The sequence below is a fragment of the Rhea pennata genome, chromosome 9 (genome assembly GCF_028389875.1).
Source record: "Rhea pennata isolate bPtePen1 chromosome 9, bPtePen1.pri, whole genome shotgun sequence".
Classification (NCBI taxonomy): Eukaryota; Metazoa; Chordata; class Aves; order Rheiformes; family Rheidae; genus Rhea; species Rhea pennata.
In genome coordinates, this window is record NC_084671.1 from 30,110,188 (window position 1) to 30,130,653 (window position 20,466).

At 43.7% G+C, this 20,466-nt stretch overlaps 1 protein-coding gene across 7 annotated transcripts in view; it reads left to right on the forward strand.

Annotated features, from left to right (window-relative positions):
* The window catches only part of THAP4 (THAP domain containing 4), a 43,973-nt gene that overhangs the window by 19,004 nt on the left and 4,503 nt on the right, over window positions 1–20,466 (forward strand). For 2 of the 7 annotated variants that reach the window (XM_062582795.1, XM_062582801.1), the window contains one exon: window positions 12,474–12,808. The exons of 2 other annotated variants lie outside the window; for them this stretch is intronic. In XM_062582795.1, coding sequence (XP_062438779.1) covers window positions 12,474–12,593 — 120 coding nt within the window. In that variant the 3' untranslated portion in view covers window positions 12,594–12,808. 3 more of the 7 variants (XM_062582800.1, XM_062582798.1, XM_062582796.1) reach the window with 3 other exon arrangements.

Genomic DNA, 20,466 nt, shown 5'->3' on the forward strand with positions numbered 1-20,466 from the left:
TTACTTTGGTAATGCTGGGCTTCTGGATTAATTACAGAAACAGTATGTACAGCCTGACAATCCACCTGAAGTTCAAGGTGGGACACTCAGACAGTGTTATTTCAAGTTTTGTTCTCTTTCACTTGAGCTCCGGCTCTCTTTATGCCATCCCATTGCTGCTGTCCAAGCAAGCTCTTTTGCATTTATTTAACAAAAAAGGAGGCTTTTTTTGTATTTTGGTATAAAATGTCACAGGACAAATTAAAAAAGTATGTAGGACATACAGGAGCTCCATAAACCAAAGAACAGTTGGTTGACACAACTGGATCTGGTAGAACCAGCTGTAAGATGGCATATCGAGGCCACAGCTAGAATCTTAGCTGTCATATATACAGTTGCATTAGCCAAGCAGTAGCTGAGAAAGCAGGGCTAAATAAGCTGTCATAAAGAATAAGCATTAGCATACTGCACAAGCATACTACTACATCTGTATTTTTTGATAATGTCTTGACTAAGTGGAGTGAATGTAACTTTTGAAGGGTGACAAATGACATATGACTCTCAGAGAAAAGACACTTTATTAATAAACAGCAAATACAGCATTGTTTTATTCTGGACTTAAGAGTTTAAATTTGCAACCTAGTATGTATGTTTTCTAAAACCTATTGAGGGCCAAAATTTGTGCAGATTCTGTCAGGGTCATAAGCGTACTCTCTAACTTAATTTACATGCACAAAATTGTTCTCATAGCTGTTTCTGTCTACAGAAACAATGTCCTGAGTCTGGAAAAACAGTCCTAACTTGGCTTCCCTTTGATGCAAGTTTTATGTTCCTGGGTTTGCATTTTCCAAGGAGAAGCCATAGTGCCTTTTCTATATATCATGAACCAAAGCCTTTGAATATTGTGGATATCACCAAGGCACCAGAACTCTTAATGAGAAGCATTTAAAAATAAAACAAACCACCTCATTGTATATAGATCTACTCAAAGCCTGAAATGTTAGCAGATGGATTGATAGGAGGAGAGAGAAGTGACTGAAAGCCAATAGATGTCTTCCTTCATTGAAAGCTCTACGGCTGGCTTTGGCTGAAGGCTGAAAGAGAGGATCTCCGCAGCTGAAGATCAGTGCTCATCTACTACCCGAGGGCAATCCAGGCCCACGTACTGCTTGTAATGATTAGCTAGGAGGCTCTTATTGGTAAACGAGGGTGTTAAATGAGGGGGGATGTCAAGTAATTAGGTCCTGTCACATGTTATTCTACACTAAGAGTGTAAATTGCCCATGGAAATGAAGAGACCACCAATATCATGGGAAGGGCATGTGGACTGCAATTTTAGTCACTCATTTTGAGAAAAATTTGTCACTGTGTTCCTTGCCCACTGAAAAGTAAATCTGGATGGCTGTAATTCAGCCTAACACTAATTCAGGCAGGAACTACTCCTTCCTTGGGCCACCCATTCCTTGGGCTAGGGCTGTATTCCAGAAGTATGCTGGCATAGCCATGCTAAGAAGTGGGGAAGCTCAACACTTGTAAAGAGGAGCTTTCACTGGGAGGCATGTTCCTGCTAAGCCAGTGCTATTGTACATGTGACTTGGTCTCAGCATATTAGATTGTTCTTACTTCTCTGAGAAATGAGTAGTTCTCAGATCTTACCCTGTGCATTCTGATGCTGAAGATAACCAGTGCAGGGAGTGTAGGAGCATTGTTTGGTCAGATGAGACCCTGTCTACTGAGGCATTTTGCTGCAAGGTGGATACTATCCCCATTAGACAGGGCATAATAATGCTTTTAACTGTCCTGGCAGAATACATACTTTATGCTCACCATTGCTGGACCCACCCGTAGAAACTACATACAGGAAATAGCCTGAGTGTAGTCACTGTCTTTATAGAGATGACCAAAGAGCCAAAAATGATGAGCTCAGCAGCCATCCTGCAGTTCAAAGGTCAGGTCAGATGGTGTTAATCCCTGAAAACCTTCTGGTCTGCACCATGCTGCTCAGAATGTTTTTTTTGTTGTTGTTGTTTTTGGTTTTTTTTTTTTCCATTTTTTGATAGTATTTTCTGCAGAATCATTGTAGCAGTAAGGAGCCGAAGAAATTACATTCTTAGCTCTGCTCTGTGTTCTTTGCCTGATGTACAAACGTCCTGTCAGTAGCTAGCTCAGGGGTCAAGGCTGCTTTTGCTGGTACTGCAAGGAGACAAGCTACTGCAACAACTGAAGGAACAGAAGATCTTGACAAGCTTTTCACAAAGCCTTGGCAGGTCAATAATCTTACAAGCTAACCGCAAACATTTTACCTCTTTTACCAAAGAGGTAGGAGTCACAGTTCTGTGACTGCTTTTTAAGTTAAATAATAATCCATTTTCAGCAAGCTAAACTGTTACTGAATGAGGAGAGGAAAGGTGACAGGTTTATTTCCAACCACTGTTCTTGATCTCTCATGAGTGCCTGGAGAACAGGCATGTTTTTGAATATTTATACTCTTTAGGGCTGCTTTGTGTTCTGCGTGCTCATGATTCTTCTGCAAATGGAAAGCAGAGCCCAGAAGCTGGCATTTGTGACACGTACGTACACCTCTGTCACCAACTGATTGCTGGTTCAGACTTCCATTTTCTATGCAGATGCCCTGCATGTCCTGCAGGAGCTGGTGTAGTGAGTCCTCACTCACTGACCTTGATATGTTGATGATATTCTGCAGGGATGAGCATCTTGCAAAAGTGCTGTGTATATTCTGCTTTCTATGAAGCAACCATAGCAAAACAACTCTGTGCTTAATGAAGGAGTTCAAGAAGGAGATGAACTACCAGAATGGATGGATAGGGATTGAGTTGGAGATGATTTGAGAGAACTTGACATGCAAAAGTCTGTAGGACCCAGGCAGGCTGCACCCAAGGGTGCTGATAAGATAAGGGTGATGATAAGATGCTGATAAGGGGTCTGCTGTCCTTCAAAGGCTGCTCTCTATCATCTTTGAAAGTTCATAGAGATTGTGGGAGGACCCCAATCACTGGAGAATGCATGCAATATTTACCATCTTCAGAAAAAGCCTGAATGTCAACCTAGGGAACTGCAGGCTAGTCAGAATGACTTCAGTCCCTGAAAATTTCTGGGCATGTGAAGGAGAAAGTGGCTGAGAACAGTGAGCATAGATTTATCACACATCACTAACCTGATTACCTTCTAAGATAAAATGGACAAGATTCTAAGATTTACAGACAAGGGGAGAGCAGTGGACTTCATTTACCTTGAATTTGGCACACTTTCAATGCTGTCTCCCAGAGTATTCTTTTATCTAAGCTGAGGTATTATGGTTTGAATGGATGGATGATTGGATGGGAAAAATAACTGTTTGGGTGATCAGTTTCAGAGGGCTGCAATTAATGAGTCATGTTCTACTTGGAGACTGGTTACAAGTAGAATATCGCAGAGGTTGATTCTGGGGCCTCTCCTGTGTGACGTAATTATCAGTGACATAGAGGAGCCAACAGAGTGTACTGTCATATCTGCAGATGACACCAAGTAGGGGTGAACTCGGGCATGCATACAATCTAGGTCTAGACTGCCATCTAGAGACCTGGACAGGCTGGAGGAATGGGCCATCAGGAACCTCATGAAATTCATAGAATCATAGAATCAGTAAGGTTGGAAGGGACCTCTGGAAATCATCTAGTCGAACCTCCCTGCTCAAGCAGGGTCACCTACAGCATGTTAGACAGGCTTGCATCCAGGCGGGCCCTGAATATCTCCAGAGAAGGATTCTCCACAACCTCTCTGGGCAACCTCTTCCAGTGCTCTGTCACTCTCACAGTGCAGACATTCCCTGTCATGTTCAGGCGGAACTTCCTGTGGTTCAATTTCTGCCCACTGCCTCTTGTCCTGTCACATGGGACAACTGAAAAGAGTTTGTCCCCATCCTCTTGACACCCTCCCTTCAAGTACTTATAGACATTGATATGATTCCCCCCCCCACCCAGTCTTCTCTTCCCCAGGCTAAAGAGGCCCAGCTCTTGCAGCTGTTCCTCATAGGGCAGGTGCTCCAGCCCTCTGATCATCTTGGTAGCCCTATGCTGGATTCTCTCCAGTAGCTCCATGTTTCTCTTGTACTGGGGAGCCCAGAACTGGACACAGTACTCGAGATGAGACCTCACCAGGGCTGAGTAGAGGGGCAGGATCACCTCCCTCAATCTGCTGGCAGCACACTGCCTAATGCACCCAAGGAGACCATTGGCTTTCTTGGCCACGAGGGCTCATTGCTGCCTCATGGTCAACTTGTCATCCACCAGCACTCCCACATCCTTCTCTGCAGAGCTGCTTTCCAGCTTGTGCTGGTGCCTAGGGTTCTCTCTCCCTAGGTGCAGGACTCAGCACCTGCCCTTGTGGAACCTCAGGAGGTTCCTCTCTGCCCAGCTCGCCAGCGTGTCCAGGTCTCTGAATGGCAGCACAGCCCTCAGCTGTATCAGCCACTCCTCCTAGCTTGGTATCATCAGCAAACTTGCTGAGGAGGCACTCTGTCCCTTCGTCCAGGTCATTGATGAAGAAGTTGAACAGGATGGGACCCAGTATGGAGCCCTGTGGGATGCCACTAGCCACAGGCCTCCAACTAGACTCCACGCCACTGATGATAGCCCTCTGACTTCTACCTTTCAGCCAGTTCTCAAGACACCTCACGGTCCACTTGTCTAACCCACACTTCCTGAGCTTCTGTAGGAGGATGTTAGGGGAGATGGTGTCAAAAGCCTTGCCGAAGTCAAGGTACCGAACGTCCACCGCTCTCCCCTCATCTACCCAGCCAGTCATTCCCTCATAGAAGGCTATCAGATTGGTTCAGCAGGAGTTCCCCTTGGTGAATCCATTCTGGCTACTTCTGATAACCTTCTTTTCCTCTGTATGCTTGGAGATGACCTCCAGAATGAGCTGTTCCAATTCAACAAGGATTAATGCCCAGTCCTGCCCCTGGGAAGGAAGAGCCCCTGGCAATGATACAGTCTGGAGACTGGCTGGAGAGCAGCTCTGCTAGAAAGATCCTGCGCATCTTGGTTGAACAGAAGCTGAACGTAAGCAAGGAGTTGTCCTGGCAGCAGAGAGAGCCTACAGCATCCTGGGCTGTATGAACAGTAGCATAGCTAGGTGATCCCAGGGAAGTGATGCCTGTGCTCACTGCTATCTCCTGTAGCATACTGTGCCCAGGTTTGGACTTCCCCAATAGAATATCAGGAGGCCACCAAGATGGCAGGGGTCTGGAGCACATGCCTTGTGAAGAGGGGCTGATGAACTGCAGTTGTGCAGCCTGGAAGAGAGATGGCTTCAGAGACCTAATGAAAGCTTGCTAATACCTACAAAGGGTTGTAAGGAAGACAGAGCCAGGCTGTTCACAGCGGCGCATTGCAGGAGGATGAGACAGTAACCACTCATTTCAATTTATGCCCAGACTGGATATTAGGAGAAATTTTTTCCCATGTGGACAGTCAATTAGTAGAACAACTTGTGCAGTCTCAGCCCTTGGTGCTTTTCAAGACCTTGAGCAACCTGGTTCGTCCTCAGAGCTGACCCTGCATTGAGTAGAGTTTAGATGAGAAACTTCCTGCAGTTCCTTTCAGCCTGAATTATCGTATGAAATGGAGTTTGTAAAGCACAGATTTCTAGGGGACACAGTATCTGAGGGGTTCTGCTGTTCCTCAGACATAAAGTCACGGGAAGTAGAGATTCCTCACAGTCTGCTCTGACCTAAGGTTCCCTGGAGAGGCTGCTGCTGTTTTTCTCATTAGTAGAAACTTTTCTGTATCACAGAATAGTTTGGGTTGGAAGGGACCTCTGAAGATCAGCTGATCTAACCCCTGTGCTGAACCAGAGTTCGCTCAAGCAGGTTGTCTGGAACCATGAGAACATCTGCTCAGCCCTGGTCAGGCCGCATTTGGAGTACTGCATCCCGTTTTGTGCACCCCAGTACAAGAGAAACATGGAGCTACTGGAGAGAATCCAGCATAGGGCTACCAAGATGATCAGAGGGCTGGAGCATCTGCCCTATGAGGAACGGCTGCAAGAGCTGGGCCTCTTTAGCCTGGGGAAGAGAAGACTGGGCGGGGGGGGATCATATCAATGTCCATAAGTACTTGAAGGGAGGGTGTCAAGAGGATGGGGACAAACTCTTTTCAGTTGTCCCATGTGACAGGACAAGAGGCAGTGGGCAGAAATTGAACCACAGGAAGTTCCGCCTGAACATGACGGGGAATGTCTGCACTGTGAGAGTGACAGAGCACTGCAGGAGTTAGCCCAGAGAGGTTGTGGAGTCTCCTTCTCTGGAGATATTCAGGGCCCGCCTGGATGCAAGCCTGTCTAACATGCTGTAGGTGACCCTGCTTGAGCAGGGAGGTTCGACTAGATGATTTCCAGAGGTCCCTTCCAACCTTATCCATTCTGTGATTCTATGTCTAGACGAGCTTTGAACATCTCCGAGGAGGGAGACTCCACAACCTCTCTAGCAATTTGTTCAACATTCAACAACCTTCGTAATGAAGAAGACATCACAAAATAAAATCTTCTTGTTGCATACAGCACACTGCCACCTATGTAGTACTCTTTTCTTCTGAAGCAGCTAATCTATACCTCTCTCACAGCAGTAGGCAGCAGAGGTACATCCTGCTTGTTGTAGTGTTTCCTGGTGCTTCATGTTTTCTCACTCTTGAATAAGTATCAGCAGTTTCTACATGTCTCAGGTGTTCATGGTGCTTGCCCTTCGGGGATACCAACAGTCATCCTTTGAATCAAGCTCACTTTTAAGAGAACCATCCCCTTTTATTTTTCTTTGCTTGATAGCAATAATAATATTGATTCCATTTGTTCTTTCAGATTCACCATTCAGATTTTGGTGTGTGATTGGCAGTAGTACTTAGGTAGCCACACTAAACCAGAGTAGGCACTTGCTGCAGTTCATCTACATGTAGTTGCTGTAGCTGCAATAAATCATATTTGGAGAAGGTTGCTGACCAGCAAGCTCAGTGTTTTGACCGAGAGTACCATAAATGTCCAATCAGCAGCACTGTGGAACTAGTACAGGGAGTGCTTCTAGGACAGGTACAGGCAGTTAGTGTTACTTCATTAAATGTGCTAGTGTGAATCCTCAGCAGTTTGAGGATTTGCTGTGTCTCATCCTTTCATGCTCTGGCAAAATCCATGCTTCAGAGCTGTCAGCCACCTTTTGTGTGACGAATGAGTCCATTAGGAGTGAGCCTACTTATTTGTGACCCATGTAACAAATAAAGCTGCATCTCAGAAGGCAGCCAAGGGCCTGGGTAGTTCTCTGCATACCTATTGTGGTAAATGTTCTCTGAGCTAAAGTGTTATCTGGAACTCAGTCATGTGTTTTCTTGGATGAAAGCCTCAAGCTGGTTTTAGAAGTGTTTTAAGAGTACTAAAATAAAAATTATTCACTTTTATATATATAGATAGATACGAATGGTGCTGAAATGGTGACTTGACCTCTCTGGATAGATACAGAAAGAATGAGTGAGCCACAATACTGGGTGACCAAGTGCAACTCTAAGGATGCAAACAGATGATTATTGGAATGTAAAGGCCTAATTAAAATTCTGTCAAATCTTCCTTTCTTACCTTTTCCTGTTCACATCCTGTGTTCAGACATATCACTCAGGTTTGTCAAAGCCAGAGGGATCAATTTAGCTTTGAAGAAAAGAGGTTTTTTTAAGCAAACATAACCCTTATTTCTTTTTTAACTGCATCTATTCTAGCATTCATTTTGCAAGGTGTTATGGCAAGCAGAATATGGCCGAGACCAAAGTTTTTGTATGACTTGGTTAGCTCAGTAGCAGAGGTGACCACATTCAAAGTAAAAAGTTGTCTGTCAGAAGATCCTTGGTGTCTTTCGAATTAGAGAAAGTTGGCAAAGCAGATACCTTTCAGTGGGGTATCCAGGGTTTCAGCACAATCATAGAGGAAAAAACTTCTGTAGGTTTAGTGAAGCCATCTCCCTGCATCATATTCCACATTCTCCTGGGCTCTGTGCCACTTCTGCACTGCAAATATTTGAGGAAGAAGGGAAGAAGCAGCTCCCCAAAGCTTCTAAAGGAAATGTTTAGCAGGCAAAGAGTTGGAAGACAGGCACCTTTCAGAGTGCTAAATGGAAGAGTTAAAGTGCAGTTATAGACAGGGCTTATTTGAGTGTCCCTTTTTTGCTGCTTTTTTATAAGATTGAGGACAAAACCCTTGCATTTTAAGGAATATGTGTTGTGATGTTGGAGAACTGTGACCCCTCTATCCTCCTTCAAGGCTACCACTGATTCACTACAGCAATAATTTCATACAGTCTTAATGGCACAACATGCTTGTAGATATTACAAAGTTACATAACCTTTGTGAAAGGAAATTTTATACCAGGGAAAAGCAAAACTTCGAGGAACTAAGGGAAATCTGCTTCTGCAAGTATGTGCATTCACTGTCTCTGTTTTAAGAGTTGTACTTAGCTTGCTCAGCTTCTCCTAAAGAGCAGAGGGAGATGACTAATCAAATTTGAACAGTAAAGTTAGAGAGAATAACAAGTTGTTGAACGTAGTAACAAAGGGCACCTTGAGCTATGTGATTTTGAGTACTAGATAACCAGAAATGGCTAAATGCCCCATACTTCTGTATGGGACTTCTTTCTGTCTTTCTCCATAGAAACTTCCTTAAGTACTGCTGTTTTGCCAGCACCTCCAAATCCTTCTGGAGTTCTGTTACAGTTAATGCCCCATGTTGCTAGGAAGCTTCCTGGAATGTTTCTTTGGCCATGGTTTCCTTTTAATTTTCTCTGAAGTGTCATTCAAGCATGATAGTAACTTTTCATTTTTCTTTAGTAGCTTCATTGTGTATGTGCCTGTCCTGATCCTTTGATCTCTGGGGCTAAATTCTATTCGGTTGTCCCATGCGAAAGGACTAGAGGCAATGGACACAAACTGAACCACAGGAAGTTCCGCCTGAATATGAGGAGGAATTTCTTTCCTGAGAGGGTGACACAGCACTGGAAGAGGTTGCCCAGAGAGGTTGTGGAGTCTCCTTCTCTGGAGATATTCAAAGCCCGCCTGGATGCAACCCGAACTAACATGTTCTAGGTGACCCTGCTTGAGCAGGGAGGTTGGACTAGATGATCTCCAGAGGTCCCTTCCAACCTTATCCATTCTGTGATTTTGTGATTCTGTAATCTTGGGTCCATGGTCACCCAAAGGGAGCGTGAGGCCAGACAGACCCATTCAAGCTGAGCCCAAACTTCTGATGCTGCCTACACATAACTCTTTCTTAAGTGTTTAAAGCTGTTTTAGTGTCTCCTTTAATTAGACTCTAATTTGGATAAGCCAGAAGTGCCAGCAAAGCTGTAGAGCAGCTGGCCCATGCTTAGCGGGAAAGTATAAGAAGTGTCTCTCATAGACATGTTGTGTGGCAGCGAGTGCAGCAGAGGTTCAGGTATTCTGCTTGCTCCTGTCCCACAGGAGCCAGTTGCTCTGGGTATTACCAGGGAGCTTGTGTATTTTGCATAAGCTGAGACTTGGCAGAGCACTGAGCCCAGTGGGAAGAGCTTCCATTTGCAGAGTCAGCATTGGGCAGGCTGCCATAAAACAACCCACTGTGCATGTAAAAATCCTAGCTATGTTGCCTTGTTTGATCCCATCAGTCACACGTCTTTTCCAACTCTGACTTCCACAGATCTGGGACAATAAATCATCTTGTCTGTTCTCTTATTTGTCATGATTTTCTCCCTTGCTGTTTCATTTCTGATCATGAGATCAGATAAGTTATGTCCAATATTCATTGCTACTAGCAGTAATAGATCAGAATGGGGCATTCAGAAACCCTGAGCTAAGGTGTATTGTGAAATAATTTCAATACAAGTGCTAAAGATAAGTGTGTTTTATATTCTTTTGATTTGTCTTTTCCTTCTTAGAGTATTTGAGTAAAGCAGATCTCAGAACAGCCAGGCCTTCTCCTCAGCTCTGTTGTCGATTCACTCTCTGTTGGCAATAAATTACTGACAACTATTGGACACACAAGCTCAACTCCAACTGTAGCCAAATTCAGGTGAATTAGCTGAGAATATATTGAGAAGGACAAGTTGCCCCAAAGTGAACAGGAGTGTGGATTGCATGTTTGGCAGAAAATTTGCTGGTGAAAGGAAAGGGGATGTGTTGAATGTTGATGCTGAGGGAGGATACACTGTGTGTGTGTAGCAAGAATAGTGACAATGGACAGGATACTGTTCTAAAGCACATCGACTGGCAATAACTAATGGACACGTCTTTGAGTGACCTTCACTGAAAGTAATATTTTTGCAAAAATTTTCTTTCAATTCACAGTTTAAGTGACTGCAAATTATTTGTACTTGTCACTTTAGGCTCCTGCTGTCCCCAAGACTTTGTTTCTATTCATCCCTGGGATTGTGTTCACTGTGGCCAGCAGATGGAATCAAGCAACATAAACAGCTCTTTTGGATGATGTGCAGCAAATCTGCATTGAAATAATTTGAAGGGCTAAACTGCTGAGTGTGTGGAGATCTGTTCTTACAGCAGTGGCCATTCAGGGAGCTGCTGTGGATTTAAAAATCATGCAAACAGTTATATCGTCATTCTCCTACATGGCCTCACAGCTGGAACAGACACTCATTAAGAATGTTGTTTTGAAACAAGCACTGAGGCTGAGGTTTTTAAATAATGGGCCTGCTTTTCTATTTTCTCTTCTGGAGAGCTAAGAGCAGATTGATAATGTGTGCTAAACCCAGGACACAGGAATGAACACCATGAACTCTTTGCCAATCTCTCCTCCATTCTGGAAGCTGTTAAAACCTGGGTTCAGGCATCCACTTGTACAGATCATAAGTTTCCCAGTTCAACAAGGCAGCCGTACATTCCGTCTCTTGAATTTCATGTGCAATTTAAACAGGCTTGCAGCCTGCCCAAGTGGAGGGACAGGGAAGTTGTTGCTTGTAGACCTTGTGCCTCCAGATGGATGGCATGCTTTTCACAGCTGCCACTGGGCTGAAACCCCTGCTGGTCTACAGGCATAACAGCAGAGGCTCAACAGGCTAAAGCCCAGTTTTACCATATAGTGTAACCAAAGCCTTATTTTGGCATAGCTTGGTGACTAGGAGAGAGCATTTGTGGTTTTGAAGGCCACCTTGAAAATTTTATCCAGTAGAGGCCATCCTCCTGAGCCTCTAGATGGTCTTGCACTGGGTTACTGATAGTCTCATTCAGCATGGATGTTAGCATGTCTGTACTGAGGAGTCTGCAGAAATAGTACCAGCACCTTTCCTCTCCCAATACAGCCTGCATGGCACCAGGCATAGAACTTTACTAACAAATTTGCCATCACACCCATTAATGTGTGTAATGCAAAGACCTGTCATTTGGCTACTCCTCAAAGCCTTATCAGTAAAACCACTCCATCACCCTAAAGAATGTAATAGGGAATATAATTGGGAATATAATATCAAAATAACATAGGAAGCTCTACTAGTTTCTTTTTTTTTTCTTTCATTTTTTCCCCTAAATTAAAAATGCTTAAATCTAAGCAAAGATGCTGGGAGATTTTTTCTGGGCTTCTCAGCAATATACTGTAGTTTCCAGACTGAGCTTCATGAATTAAATCTAGTTTGTTGCAAACTTATTGCTTGTTATATATAATATGACTTTGGCTTTGCTTCAAGTGAATTTCTCACTCTTAAGAAGAGATAAACTGCTATGTTAAATGTGATAACAGTTGTAATGGTTCTGCTTGTATATCTGCTCTCCCTCTCCAGTTAGGCCATTAAAACCAGGGGTGCAGACATGCAGATAATCTTTTCCTGGCTTTGAATAATCTTATCATTAGCCACAATCCTCTGTTTCACTGCATGCATTGATAATGTGAATCCTAACTGGAAAGAGCATTTCTTGCAAAGGCTATGATGACAGCAACTTTTCAGTGGGCAGGAGATACTTTGAAATCACAAAAAACTTTTTACACATAGAAGGTCTCTTGTTGTTTATTTCTTTTTGAATGACAGTTGTGTTTGCTCTTTTTCTGCCCTCCATAAATGCATGTAGTCAGCCCTGCTTAAGGGCAAATGTGCTTTGTACTTGCTTTATTCCGTGTACAATGTTCTTGGGAGTGGGGCCTTAATGTTCAGTAACAGCTGACATTTTGGAAGGGGCTGCCTTCTCTGAGGAGAGAAAACTACTTGTGGCTTACTCATATGTCTCTAGTGGCTATATTCTTTCATCAAGGTTACACTGACAACAAAAGAATACTGTAAGTCTAGTGGAGGAAAGATGTAAAACATAGGTAAGGAATTTAGGTTGTGGATGCTTGCTGTGCTGAAAAAGAAATGAATGGCATCTCCTAGCTGAGGAACTGAAAGCAAAGTATATTCTAGGGAGCCTCATGATGATTTAATTTATCTTTTTAAGTGTCAGATACACCAAACAAAAAAGGCTGTTCACTGGATTTTTTTTTTTTAATCTCCTTAGATTACCAGAAAATTCAGGCTCAATTCTGATGGGAAACTAGAACAAACTGTCTCCATGGCAACCACTACGCAGCCTATGACTCAACACCTTCACATTACCTACAAAAAGGTGACACCCTAGAGCCGAGAGAGGGCCAGGTTTCCCTGCCAAGGGTGAGGGGCCTGCGCGCTGTGCACTGCAAACAGAAGCAGCTCAGGAACGCAAGACAGCATGGGTGGGAGCTTGGCACCCTGCACTCACACCTAATGCAGAGCTGCCCGTGCTGTTGAGAATGTCACTCAGATGTTTCTGTAATGGTATATATATAAAAAAATAATAAAAAGCTTTTATTTTTATGGCTGTGTCCTTGAACATGATTACTGAGTGGTCTGTGAATTCCTCTGCTCTGGCAGTGATAGCAGAGATTCTTACTCAAGCCTTTTACTTAATAAGCTTTGGGGCTGAAAATTCGACCTTCTGGTCCCTTGTGTATAGTCTGAATAATGCCACAAAAGCTGCAGGAACAGGAGCAGATCTGCGTCAGAGCAGTTGATGATGAGAATGTCAGGTCCTGCCTAATGAAACTGAGGCTAAATATTAGGAGAGAGTACCTTGTATTTCAGGACAGAGAGAGCTGTTGTGGGACTTGATCCTACTGCTGCCCTTAAGTTGACTTTAATGGTCTTAGGGTCAGGCCTGGCAAGAATCCCATCCTAGCATAGGATCAGAGAGTCCTGAAGGTAAGGGCTGTACCTTATCAAGCCTAAATGCAGAATGTCACAAAAGTTTGAGTGAAGACCATGAGACAGCAAGCAGCAAGAGAAGCTTTAAAAAGCAGGGATTAGTTTCTGTGATTCTTTTCTTCTGACTTGGATTCATGATTCAGCATTTAGTAAAATATATCATCACATTTTTCATGCAGTGAGGGAGATGGAAGATTTAGCAATATTTACTGGTCCATGGGTAGAGCTGTTTTCCAGAGCTAACGGTCTGAAATATATTTAAAAGGAAATTAAAAATTCCCTTCCAAACTTGCTTGTAAGAGTGGAGGCTCCAATTACTTCTCTTTCTTGTGAGATGATGAGTGAAGCTTCAAGCTGGATTAACTGGTGAGTGGTATGATAGGTCTGGGTGCTGGCCACTGGATCTGAGGGTTCTTTGGTGACAGCTGTCAGCAACTGCAGGAAGCTGGTGCCTGCAATTTAGCGTTCAGGTATAAAAGGTACTTGAAATGTCACACTTTCAAGCATGTCCTTAGAGCATATTTGAATCATGTAATGGAAATAGCCTGACAAAAATCAGTATTTATTCATGTTTTAGAATATTGATATTACTTTAGTAAGATTTCTGATGAAGAAATCTGGTTGGTGAATTTTGTCTTTTGAGACAGTTTAGGCCTCATACTTTTCATGTTAGAATGATTTAAGATGAGAGCTAAATTGTATGCTTAATTTTGCAGCCTAAGTATTTAAAGAAACATTTTTGCAAATGTATTTTGGTTTTGTAAATGTGTTCTTTCATGAACAAGCAAGGCAGTTTGATAGTTTTCAGAGTCAAGAGGCTAAAGACCATCTCAGAACTGAATGCCACTTGTAGTGAAGAGGTTGTTCCAGCTCTGTTTCTTCATCAATTAGAATAAACATAGTCTGCAGTCAGTGTCCTGCCTCTAGTAAAGGCTCTAGAAGTTTAAATTTCTGACAAACTTTCTCATGCCAAACACTATATGGAAATTGTGCCTGAGAATACAAATGTCTAATTTGCACTTGTAGCTTACTTAGTAAGTGGTCCAGGACTCACTTCTGCCAAAGGGTGTGTGTTTGTAAGATTTAAAATGTTCAGGGTTTCAGAAATATCTTCTTAAGCAGGACCCAGTGCTTCACTGAACTTTTCAGTAGTGTTTGTGTGTTTCTAGGCAGTGTAAAATAATGAGGATTGATTGTTTAAGAGTATTTTAACAAGTTCAAAGAGATGCCAGTGACTGCAGCTCTACATGAAAGGGGAAGGATGAGGGGAAACTGGAAAAGTAACTGCTTAGAAACAGTATCCAACTGTTTCTTTTCAAGTAGCAGAACAAAGAGATGACTATTAGAGGAGCTACAGGTTAAAGATGTGAAAATACCACGTGTATTTTCTTACTAAGGGAAGTAGGAATCATCATGATAACCTGTTAAAAAAGATGTGGTATTTAAGAATGTTTTCATATTAGGTTAATTTGGTTTATTCCCCATTATTAAATTAGCCGATACTCGGCAAATTAGCATTAACCAAGATTTAATTTTTAGCCACTTCATTTATGCTTAGCTATGTCTTTGATTTTGGTTGGTTAATCTAGGATTGCCTGGCAAATTTCAGTTATTTATGGTTACATGCCAACACACACTCGTAACTTGGTTGCCAAGTACAATATTCAAGGGTATTTTAAATTATTTATCCAGATATGTAAGATGCTAGCTCCTCTTCACCTGGCTGTCAGTTAATACCAAAGCATTATTTCCAGGAAAAGTTAGAGGAGTCGAACAATTCAACGGGCACTGGGTTATATTCCAAAGCCCCTGTATATGAAGATGAGAATTATAAAGATAGCACAGAGATATCACATATACAGGCAAAAGACCTGGAGGAAGCAGAACTCTTGAAAAAATATCTGATTGGTAAAGAAGTGATTTTGAATGTTAATGTTGTAGGGATTTTGAACGTTAATGTTGTAGGTGTTTTAACTCTAGACGTATCTGTTAAATTATTATTTGCAAGCCAACAAAAATTACCTCAAAATATTTATGTATAAACTGAATAGAATGGAAATAGAATAGAATCCACCATTCTTTTGGGTTTTGAAGAATGATCATTCATACACTAACAATGAAAAATATTGAAAAAAATCTACTAAAAAGGCATATAGGTAAGTGTTACTAAATTTCATTTTGAAGATGGGAGCTTTTTAAAGCAGCACAAATGATGTGTGTTGTCTAATGAAGTCAGAGGGAGTCAGGGATGACCTTTGGAAATAAGCCCATCTTAATAAGGTAGACTATATAAAGCACTTCATAATGTTGTTGCCCCTAAGGGAAGACAGACAAAAATACATTTTTTTTTGTCAGAAATTGCAGCTGTTAAATTTTTTTCAATTACCTTATGTTTGGGTAGTCTCACTGCAGACTATGTTTTATAAATATGAGCATCAACATTTCAAATAAATACTTGGTAAGGTGAAAATGCTTTTTTTATTTATAGAGTAATTTAATATTTAAATTGAGACTGATGCTTTCTAGATAATTTACACATAACTGAACATAGCATAAATATATCTCTTGGGTCATTTCTTCAATGGCCATCTTTCTCCTTGGCCACTCTGTTCAACTTACTTGTTCCTCCACAGGATTTGGTGTAAACCAGCTTACTCCTGATTGTGTAGGGAGTGATTCAGTTGAAGAATCTACTGTCAAATAGCAAGAGTATAGTCTAACAACCAAATCACATTTGTCTGCAGTTGTGCATCTATGCAGGCGAGCAAGAGAGCACGACTTCAGCCTCCAGTTCCATATGGCTTGATCTGACTTAAGATATTCTCCATATGGCTCCCCCACAGCCTGCAGCAGGACATGGACCTCAGACTTGTATCTGCTGCTGCTGGAACAGTAGAGTAGAACCACAGTCTTCCTTTCTCCCCCTCTTCAAGGGTTCCTGTACTCCAAAAGCTCCCAAAGCATGTGAACTGCATATTTTAGCATACTATTAATAAATACATTTACAGCAAGTTATTCTATGAGCATTTAATATCCAAGAGCTTGGTTTCTTAATGTTTACAGACAAATAAATATCACAGTCAGTTACATATTCTTGCTCTCCAGAGTTAAGAATGTGTTTTCCATTCCTTCTGCTATTTTCAGGGGAACATCTGTTTAGAAAAACAAATTCCTTTATTCTCACTCATTTTCAGAGAAGTATGACATTAAAAGCAAAGGAAAGGGAGAGGAGAAGAAGCCTGGGGGCAAAGAAAGTCTCTCCTTTGCCTAGGCCTCCGCTGTAGAGCTGGGATGGAGGGGACACAGGCCAAGCTGGTTGGTGCTGCAGATAAGTAGCTCTGTGTTGGAGCACCTCCGAAGCAAAGAGCAGCAAGGCTCATGGCTCTAGTTCATGCAAAGGAGACTTGCTGCTTGTCTGGCTGAGCCCTTGCATCCTCTCCTATTATTTAATCCTATTTCTACCCATCTTCTTGGTAGCGCACTCCATCTTCTGAGCCTGTATGTGGGAACTGCTGGTGAACTTCAGGTCAGATGAGATGGTGAGGAGGCTAGAGGGGCCTGTGGGAGGATTTTTCCTGGGCATCACCTCCATGGAGTCAGGATCTGACTGTCCATGCTGTGCATGTTTCTATGGGCACCTGAGGAGGTGCTGCACTCCCGCCCATGCTCAGCCAGTGGCAGCAGGCTGTAGTCATGCGGTACCTGCGCAGCCTATCACTGAGCCTCACTGCTGGCTGTTCTCTGGCAGCCCAAGGACAGAGGGGGCTCCTGGGCTTGCAGCTCCCAGGGTTTGGCTCCTTCCCACTCTCCCCTTCTCCCATCACTCCTTTTTTATGCTCAGCTTTAATGCTGGGATGAGCAAGGGAACTTTGCAGAAGCCAGATCTGGCTGTAGTGCTCAGTTCCTAAGGCAGGTGCTGTACTGGCAGGCCACATCTATCCCTGTCCTGTACCCCAGTGCTGGAGAAGTATTGCACTCTGCTCTGGTTTGTGGGCAAGAGAAAGATAATCTGGCATTGCCAAACTTGGCTGATGTCTGACATTGATCCTTGCACTCCGTCCTGGGGCTGCCCCATCCCCTCCTACTGGGAGCTGCCTGCCTGCACTGGGACTGCACATGGATGGCCTCCCTCCACTTCCCTCCCAGAAGCTGTAACTGCAGCAGTTTTCATTTTCTCTAGACCTGCCACACTTTCCAAAAACCAGGAGCAGAATAATGCCCAAGACTGAAAGCTGGGGCAGAGGGCAGCAGGGGCATTGCTGAGGAAGTAGGAAGGATGCAGCTGCTCAGTCAGATGACCATCCAGACCTGGATGTATTTCCTTCAGCATGGACACACAGAAGATAATGGAAACCCATACGCCATTCCGCTGGAGCTCTTGTCTAAGGATTGCTGTGGGAACATCCCCTCTCCTCCCAAGTATGCACATGCACTGAGTGGATTCACCATACCTGGTGTCTACAGCACTGGGGTGACTTATTTCCCTATGTATCCTTGGACATCCAAGCAAGACAACACCTTCCCTCCAAATGCCCTGTGGTGTCAGATGTGATCTTCGTCCCTTTGGCAAAGTCGTGCTGATTTTTCCCTTTCAGCTTCAGAATGTCCAATGTATCTGATACCTACCTGACATTTTCAGTCTGCAGAAAGCAGATCCACTTCCAAAACAGCCATAAAGGGGAAATTTGATCCAACAGTTCCTGGAACAACCTATACTTTCAGGTATGGTATGGATGTCTTTCCAGCATGGGAAATGGGCACTAGTTACACTTCAGTACCCACACACTCTACTCGGAAGTTACTGGTGTGATTTTTGCCACAGGTGTGTGGTGGAACCAAACTTTCTGGCTAGCACAAGAGCAGCCTGGTCTCCTGAGTCAAGGGTAGGGGTACCTTTGCAGGAACCATTCTGAAGAAAGTTTGGGGAGAGGCTGGATGCTTCTGATGCATTGAGATGGGGGCGGTTTTGCCTTGACTTGGCAATATGCATAAGAACAGCTTTTCAGCTCTTAAGTATTAGCATGGTGTCTGGGAGCTGGCATCAATGTCAGATGTTGTGTAATCCAGATGAGGAGGAGCTTGGAGCAGGAGAGTTTACTGAGGGGTGACACCTCAAAAATGTAGCTTTTGGAGATGAGAAATCTTATAATATTGTCTGTCTCTTGGGAGAATAAATATCTTGATAGGGCTGTTTCCTCCTCTCTCCAAGCCCACAGAGGACCAGTGTTCAGCTTTCTGCAGAGCTATAGAAACTATCTGTAGAACTGGGAGCAATATCAAAATGAAGCAATTGAGCTCAGCCATTTGCTCCTCCCCAAAACATTACTTCCCCCTTTCCTAGGCTGTTTCATCTGTGGATGTTCTGAGTCTCTCTGCAACTGCTTTTCCCTTTCCCGTTCTACACAAAGTTGCAGAGCCTTCTTTGTTTCAACTTGTTGGCTGAAAAGAAATTAATAACTCCTCCAGAAGTACAAAGCCTAATTGAAAGCCCTTTGAAAAAGACCTCAGCCAAAGAGAAGCCTTCTCTCTGACTTGCATACGGTAGGTAGAAGCCTCTTCTGCTCTTTTAGAGACATCACTATCCTGCCAGACCTGTCACCAAAGGACTTCAACACCAACACTGCTGTCCTGAGGCTCTTCCTGGTCCAGCTGTACATCAGCTACCTGATGTCCAGGATCCTCATACAGCTCCAAAACATCTGCGCTGACATGGCAGGGAGAAGCAATGGTACATCTGAAGCCCACCCCCTGGCCTCAGCAAAGGCCCTGAGTTATGTGAGACACACAAACCTGATGTGGGGGTTGTGAACAAACTAGCACTGCAAAGCAAAGTTTTTGCAAAGTCCTGGAGTGTTAGTGTTCAGCACAGCAGAGCTGAATGGGTACTTGATAGCAGAGCACAACTAAGTGGGAAGCAGGCCACTGTAACTATGGAAGGCAACATCTTTTCTCCCAGGTCCATCTCTGCAGAAGAAGTGAAGCCATCCTCTGTGCTGGCTATAACCAAGAATGATCTGGTCAGCATGGCACTCACCAACATCCAGTATGAGATAAAGGAAGACTGCACTACGATGACCTACTTTGACTTCCATGAGACTATTCTGTAGGAACTGGCTTGCATATGCTTTCCTAATGATGGATGAGAGACATATACAGGATTGCAGAGGAGCAGGAAGATTTTGGCCAAGAGAGATCTCTAGAGGTCTCTGGTCAATCCCCTGTGCCATGCTGGCAAGAGCAAGCAGCTCAGGGCTGCATCCAGGTGAGTCTTGGAGACCTCCTAAAATGAAGATCCACCACCTCTCTGGGCTGTTCTCAGGGAATGCAATGTATGCCTGCTGTCTTCTCTGCAGACCCCTTTTAGTAGCAGATTAGCTCTGATATTTGAAACAGTTCCCTCTTAATCACCCTCTGGAAAACTCTGCCTCATCCCTAACACAGGCCTGAAAGAAACCTTGCAGGCCCTGTGCCAGCAAAAATACTGCAGTCATTGCAGGGATGAGTCCACCAGATTAATGACATGAAAGACAAAGGTTGCTCTGCAGAGAGTCCATGCCAAGTGCCAATGTGTCATCATGGCATAAATCACTGCTGCTGGCAGGATTTTGCTGCAGAGCCCTCTGCATCCTGGGCAGCAGGACCAGGATGACTACAGAGGCTCAGGCAGACTGACATGGCCAGGGAGCAGCAACAGTCAGCAGCGTGTCAAGGAGGAGGAGGAAGAGGAAGTCCAGGCACCCCCTCGCTGTAGAGCTGCCCTCAGCACCTGGCTCCACGAGCCACCAGCACCGCGCGCCCGCACCAGCCCTGCTCCCCACAGACCACATACATGTCAGCAGCAGGGATACAGGGTGCCATGGGCTTTCCATGGACTTGGCAGGTTTATTTTCCTTGCTGCTAATCGCTGCAGCAGTTGCAGCAAAACTCAGCAGCATAAGCTAGTTAAACCATAAACCTGAGTGTGCAGTCACACTGACTCCCCTTTTCACCCTGCTCAAGCAGCAGCAGTAATAGTGAATTAGATTCCTTCTAAAAGCTTTTCATGTTGCTAATGCATTAGAAAATGGCTTTGGGTACTCAGCCCTCAGGCCTTGCGATTAATCAATATTTTTAGTCCTGTTTTATATTGAAAGATCATCCTGAAACTGGGACTGTGCTTCAAAAGTTGTTCCTTTTAAAAACTGATTTCTTGGTAACATATTTCTTTTCTAGTTTTAACACCTCTGAAGATGAGACAAAGTCCCAGCAGTCATCCCTGAAGGGTTGACTCT